Source organism: Henckelia pumila, chromosome 4, assembly GCF_033568475.1.
Source record: "Henckelia pumila isolate YLH828 chromosome 4, ASM3356847v2, whole genome shotgun sequence".
NCBI lineage: Eukaryota > Viridiplantae > Streptophyta > Magnoliopsida > Lamiales > Gesneriaceae > Henckelia > Henckelia pumila.
The window spans coordinates 17035675-17043056 of record NC_133123.1 but is presented as its reverse complement, the minus strand read 5'-3'; the positions used below and the strand labels follow the sequence as shown (position 1 = coordinate 17043056).

The 7382-nt window shown below is 36.5% G+C and overlaps 1 protein-coding gene across 2 annotated transcripts; it reads right to left on the bottom strand.

Moving 5' to 3' along the window:
- Window positions 1-1106: 1106 nt before the first annotated feature.
- On the bottom strand, window positions 1107-7029 carry LOC140860088 (transmembrane 9 superfamily member 1-like). 2 transcript variants are annotated; one of them, XM_073262855.1, is made up of 12 exons: window positions 6778-7029; window positions 5623-5815; window positions 5420-5524; window positions 4239-4256; window positions 4058-4152; window positions 3828-3980; window positions 3392-3526; window positions 3145-3311; window positions 2796-2887; window positions 2268-2641; window positions 1560-1833; window positions 1107-1354 (listed from the first exon to the last, which is right to left on the bottom strand). In XM_073262855.1, exons 1-12 carry the CDS (start codon window positions 6865-6867, stop codon window positions 1287-1289), a joined length of 1764 nt encoding a protein of 587 aa, XP_073118956.1. In that variant the 5' UTR covers window positions 6868-7029; the 3' UTR covers window positions 1107-1286. The 2 variants fall into 2 exon arrangements, with proteins under 2 accessions (XP_073118956.1, XP_073118955.1); XM_073262854.1 differs by having other exon boundaries at window positions 2793-2887; window positions 6778-7028.
- Between the last annotated feature and the right edge of the window lie 353 nt (window positions 7030-7382).

Sequence of the window (7382 nt, the reverse complement as noted above, 5' to 3'; positions counted from 1 at the left end):
CGTCATAGGATCTTATTATGGAGTACTACTATAAATTTGACCACGCACTATGTGCAAACTACAAACATGTATCCTCTGTAAAAGTTGTATTTCGCTACCATTAGTCATTGTCTCCGGTTTTGCCCTTATGTTCGGAATGTTCGGTAAGACATGATATTTTGGAGAAATCTACAGAAGCTTCGTTTGGCACATTTTATTGAGGTTGTTACCTAGTTTTGTTGAAGCTTTTCAAGGAGGAAAATTTTGCAGCAATCGTCTTGATGACTTAAATTGTATGGAACGAGATTTGCAGGATAACACATAATTTCTAGGCAACCGGTAGATGTTAAAATTGATTGAGCTCTCTTTGTTAGATGCATTTCGTAAAGCTTATTTGATGTGTGGCAAATTGACACCGACCACATTGATTAGCCCGGAACAAGTGTGGAATCACCCACTGCCTAATCAGTTTTCACACCCCGCTACACAATCAGTAGAGGCTTGATTTGACGTGGGATGCTATGGTTTCCTAAACAAATTCAGCGTTGCGGCAGTGCTTCAACATTTTCAAGATATGTTTTGGGTGCAAAGGCTTGAACGATAGGGCACCCGAGCTCGGAGAAAGGCACAGAATTGGCTGCTATTCATTTTGGTATGGATTTTTGTTTGCGTCGGATAGCATGGACTTCTGTTTGCTGTCATGGGTTTACCCACGTTTGTATACATACGTATTCTCTTCACCCGGTTAAAACAGTAATCAAATTTGGTGAAGATCGAGGACCTGAAAGGAGGATTATAATGAAAGTTAGATAATTACTTTAATCTCCAGTGTTCATATGATAAGAGCGGCGAATGGATCTTGTGAAGTTATTTCCTCAAAGTCTAGCTTCGAATGGACTAATTGTGTTTTAAATTCACTGTGTATTGGATGGTTCTGGTCTCAAAAATAAAAAATAAAAAATAAAAAATAAAACCTCGTACCTTTGATAAAATTGTATTCCCGCTTCCGAAGACACTTCTACTGGTACAAGAAGCAACAGCATTACCAAGTGGAGTAAATTGAGGTGCATTAATTCTCCGTAAACAGTCTACTATGTCTGAGTTGGTCATTTTTTAAACCACAAAAATGAATCATAAAACATTCTAAATTATGTAAGTAGATCTTGGTTTTTACAAAACCTGCTAAAAATCTGGGGGATTCCCCTGTACTCTGAGCTACACATCATCAAGCCATCGTATACGTAATCTAATCATTTGCCAAGAAACTGACCCAAGAAGCACAAAGGATACGGCGACAAATCTCTCTCCTAGTCACATTTGATATTTCGGTAAATCCTCCTCACAAACAAGTTTGAGCCTAAATAACCGATGGCACCTGCAAGCGCGTAATTAACAACCCACAGTGAGTACATATTACGCAAAGGAATCAATAATCATACGTGCATAAGCTCCAAATGTATGAATTTCTGAAATGAACTGGAGATGAGCGAAAAAAGACAAACAATATAAATATACTACACCCTCACACATGAGATATGAATGTCACCTTTAAAACTTCGAGTTGAATATTGATAACTTACCGCAAAGGATTCCCAAGCCAAGGCAAAACATCAGTGTGTAACCAAAATAGAAACTCGTCTGGAAGAACCCTGACATTTTTGTCTTCATGGAGTAGTAATATATAGAGTACAAGTACACATAAACTGCCGTTGAAGCTGCGGAGCAGAAGGAAGTCCACTGCCAATGATAATTCTCAGCATTTAGCAGGAAATATGTCCCAACAATAGTGACGCAGACGGTTACAATCATAAGAATCAGGAAAACCAGAAGCATAAAACCGTAGACATAGTAGACCTGTTAACAGGGAGATAATTTAGTTATTAGGAAGGAATAGCGTAATATGACAGCTTTCAATTCTTTCAGTAAGCATGAGGAGAAATTAACTACTACTGATGAAGTTTGTGATAAATAAACCTCTGAAATATAGATGAAGCATCAGTAATTCTACAACACTGAATCAAGTCACTTTTATAATTTACTTGAGTTGATCCAAGTGTTTTTCTTCGTTTCCACATAACCTTTCTCCCATGAATATATATTTTCAATCTTCGATCCCAAATCCCATTGTTATTTTTCTATCAGAAGAATTAAGAAATATGACCAAGGCACAAGCCAATCTGGAAATCAAATTACAATTCAATATTCTTCGGCTGATTGCACAAGCAGTCAAAGGAGTAAGCACAAAAAATTCAATCACAATACCGATTTATAAGAATTATTCACATTACCTTGTAATTCCAGAAGGAAGTGAAAACAAAATACATCTCGATGAAAATGCTACCAAAAGGAAGCAATCCTCCCATCATAGATACCACAGAAGGTTTTAGATACCACTTTTTCTCTGGAATTGGTCGAGGAATGGTCTTTACGCGACATGGGTTGTTAGGAGCACCGCTCCAGTTTCTTCCTACAACCGTACCCAGAAGTGCCAAGGGAAAAGAAATAAAAGCCCATATGACAAAGACAACAACCATTGTTCCAAAGGGAATGGCGGCTAGGGACCCGTACAATATGGCAACAGTGTTCAAAACAAAACCTATCCCAAAGCACATGAAAGGGAAAAGTGAAGCAGTAAGAATCATTGATTTAATCCAGTTTTTACCTGCAATAATATAAGAGAAATAAGTATACATTTTCGAGTCCTGCTAAAAAAACAACAATCTGAAAAAAATAAAATAAAATTATAAGACAAAAAAAAAAAAAGAACAGGAAAGTGGAAAAAGAGTCGAAGAAACAGGGGAAGCTGAAAATACCACCATGGCGGGAGTACATTCCACCACTGACGTAGCCTGAAATGAATGATGTGAAAGCATAACATACTATGAAAGTAGTGACAATTGCTCCTCTCCTGATCGAAGCATACAAAAATAAATGTCAAAGAAAATAATCAAATGCTAACACATGTTTCCACATAAAGAGATTAGAAAGAATCAATAAAGTTTCTGGGCTGCCGATTTAAACAAAAGCTGAGTTCAGAAGAACTATCAGGAGAGAGGTTCTTGTATAAACTTGAGGAACTGGAAACAACATTACTTTATCAATTAAAATCAACTACTATGAGAAAGGGACAGGGTAAGATGCAAGAATGGAAATTTTGACACATACCCAATGTATAGCATTCCCACAATAGCAAATAAGATTACAAGTAAAACCAGCATTGCTAGTTGTGCGCCAGTGCCAACAAGAGCGGACAGTAAAGCTAAACTGAGAGGGGTACGAAATACATCTCCATGAACAAGTTTCCAACCAGACTCTTCATTGGCGTCTCTTTCCTAAAGATGTTGAGTTCTAGAACATCAACAATCATTTAAAAATATATAAGATAAATGGGATGAATCACTAAGGTTATTACCAGAGTTTCTAAATCATCATCCTCACGGGCATATTTAGCATAATCATTTCGCAAGGTTCGCATCAATATCATTGATACTAGACCAGTAAGGAACATAACCATCATGAAGGAGTTGAAGATGGAGAACCAATGTATCTGCAAGAAAATACTTGAGATTACAAGAATATGCTAATACTTGAGGTGTAACATTTAGGACTTAAATAAATAGTTGATATTACAAGAAAATAGTAAAAATGAATGGGATGGACGACCAAAAGTGGCAAATTCTACTCGACATTCTTTTCTCAAATAAAATGGCCTCTGAAACCATTCACTTCAGATAATTTTTAAGTCATAACGTCAATGCTACCTAGATCAGACCATTACATTATTGCAAACGAATGTCCACTAAAATTATTTATTTCTGATAATATCCATGTCAGAATGTCAATCATACCTGGTGCTCAAAAAAGGGATGGTCCAGGTAGACATCAAAACGCCGAGCAAAAGAGATATCCGTTGGAATCCATTGCACTGAGTATGTCATATCCAATGTCCTTCCCACTTCCAATGGCTTTGGGTTCTGCTGAGTGAGGTTGACTTGAATAATCTACATGATAAAAAAAAGGTTAGAGAAGCACTAAAAAATCTAAAAATGATCAAGACAAATTTTAAGCAGCCAGAGACTTGATTTTTGTTGTACTTCACAGTTATGCTCTTATGCGTGAAGAGCATGTGCTGGTTATCACCTTTTCTTTTGGAATGGAACTCACCGACATATCCTGCACGAAAACAAGTGTTGATGAAATATTGGATTGACATGGTTCAGAAAACAATTTGTTGAGCACTGAGTCTACGGAAATCTTACCCCATAAAGGCAAATCATCTGAACGGTCAGCACATCAGCAAAAAACAGAAAACAAGAATTGGGATTAGACAGCTGATATCGAACTCTTGTTAGAAAATAAAAACTTATGTTAGGAGCATGAAGGGCCAAAAACAGCCCAATGTATTCCACGCGAAGGTTGGCCCGAACCAAAGAATTCTCTATAAACAATACAGGTAATTTTATCTTCACAGTATTTGGTTCTTATCAATTGATTCAGTCACACTTCCAAATAGCTGGCAATCCTTATCATTAATAAGGATTAGATCAGGAAATTATTCTGTAGGCTTTTGCAGATGTAGATTAGTTATTTCCAAATAAAAGATAATCCTTATCATTAAGGATTGGATTAACCAGTTATCTGCAGATTTATCTTTATAATTCTAGGGGACTTTCTTGCATTTAAGAAAAATGATTGGAACGGGATAAAACAACTCAAATTTGTTCTCAAAAGTAATCTGTGATTATCAAATTATTGTGAGGTTCTCTTTCTTTAACAGGTGATCGTGAAGTTCTCTCTTCAACAAGCCTCAAATCCCTGACCCCGTCACCCATTAACCACATCATAATGCGATCCATAACTCCGGACCATCTCAGCTTAAAAGCACTGAGCAACTGAAAAAACACTCAAACAAAAGGGAATCTCAATCTCAGGCCATGTCCATGAGTGCGAGTTGATCTCAGTTTAGTTCAGTGTTGGTACCGATTTAAAGATTCAAAGTTTCATTTTCATAACAATCAGAAAGTAGAGAAGTATCAAAGCATGCCACAACCACATTTATTCGGTAAAACGACTATGAACTACCCAATGACTTGAAGATACTCCATTTTTCTTAAAAATATAAGATCCAAAATTTGTAATATCTGCTGCATTGCGTGACAGGCTAAAGCAACCTAACTAATCACCATGTGTTGTTATCAGCCTGTATCAATAGTTGGCAAGCGGCAAAAGATAATACGAGGGAAGAGATGAGACACCAACATCAAATAAAAGTGCGATAGAGGCTGATGCACAGAACCTTATTGGTTCTAATACCAAGAATCCATAGCTTATAAATAATTATTGTCGTGTGGAAATGAATTTAGCACATGAATTTGAATTTGACAGGCAAAATCAATCGATCCTAGTATAAATGATATCAAAGAATGGACATACAACATACCCATGAAAAATTCAAACCAGTAAGTCCTCTCAATTGCATCCTTGAAGTGTGTGGCATGTGCTTCATCAATTTCAATCTCACAAATGGAAGTTTTATCCACAGGCTCTGCCAAATAAAAATAGAAAACTTTATTGTCCATTTAAATTTTAAACAACACTTGAACTCACGAATTTGTGCTGGATTCAGGATATCCACATACATACTTTGAAATTTTATATCAATCCGGCTATCAATGAGCTCATTTCCACCCAATACTTCACCAAGCCCACCCCATTTGTGTGCAGCATCGCCTGATGGGCGACAAAATGGAAGGCTGTAATAATTATATGTTTCTTGAGGATTATTGTATGGACCTACTTTATTTACCCAAAGAACTAAGGGGTCATCAGGTTTATACTGCAAGAAAAAAAAGAAGAGAGTTAGAGAAAACACATTCACTCCACCAAGTTTTACAGGCCTATTTGCTAAAACTGCATCGCTAGAAACTGAGGGCAGCACATAAGTTGCATTAAATTTTGTCATAGATATTACATGAAGCAATTAGCATAATGATGCTGCGGAAATGTCAATCAATGGACAATTGCGAATATGCATAATCGTCCATAAAAGGAACCAGGGTGCACATAGAAATCCAGATCATGAATATTGTGCAATCATTCTCAATGTAGTTCCCTCAAACTATTGGTTGGAAACTACAAGACACTCAAGCTGAGCAATGATCCAGTGATCATTATCAATAAGGTAGCTCAACAAACACCCCAAAACAAATCCATAAACTCCTGATACGTATTTTTCAAAAGCAAAAAAAAATATCATTATTTGGAAATGTTAACTAAAATTTCCCTAGGTTACTAGGCAGAAATTATTGATTTCCTTACACACACTGTCATATGCTATTATAGGTAATACAAAAACACAAGGCTTGGCATCTTCCCCCCAACATGGAAATTCTAAATTACTCGGGTTCACAGCTTGAAAAATTCTATTGAGTACCCGCGAGCTTGAGAAAACTTTTAATCGGCATTTCCCTACCTCATACTCTCGTTTATACGGCCCAATCCTCACACCGACCCTACTTGAAAGAGCACAAACCACGTTTGCGTGCTAATCCAAGAACCATATCATGCAGTGGGACGATCAGATCATTTCGTGACTCAATTCAAGGCAAAACCACAGCTCCTTAGACAATGGTAAGCATTGAACACCAAAATCCAGTGATCTTCAAAACAGATCTAATTCATTCAACTAATATATTGGAGCAGTTAACCCAAGTATAAATAAATTAACTGTAATAAGGCTGAGAAACAAGAGTTCTATGCTTCACGTGTCAACTGAGAGTGCAAAAATGCAGAGTGTACCTTGTGATCAGACTCGGAGGCGAGCGCCGCAGATATGAAGAAGAGGATGGCGGGTAGAAAAGAAAAAGATGAACGGACGGTGGACCCCATGACTGATCGCTGTCGCCGGGATGGCGGTGGGGACTCAGCCGGTCAATCGATCGGAGGAAGAGGTGAAGGGAGGGGCGTGACCAAGCCAAGTAAATCGATTTTTTTTTTTTTTTTATGATTGCAATTAAGATTCGGTATTACAAGGACATTGCACCCCCATCGGGGGTATGCACTCGAGATCCGCAAATAATTACAAATAAACTACTAAATTTTTTTAGTTATGTAAACGAGCAAACAGTTTTTAGCTCGTGAACAGGCTCGTTAACAAGCTTGTAAGTCATCTCTTAGACGAAAAATAATAGTATTGATATTTAATTTATAAATTTACACTTTACTTATGAAAAATATTGAAAAATCTATAAAAATTAATTTATTAGAATAAAATTACAAATTTTAATAATAATATTATATTTTTTCAAATATATTTTTTAGTTTTTAATTAATTTAATGAATATTTAAATTTATAGTTTAAATATATTAAGCTCGTTTAGGCTCGATAAAAGCTCGAATAAGCT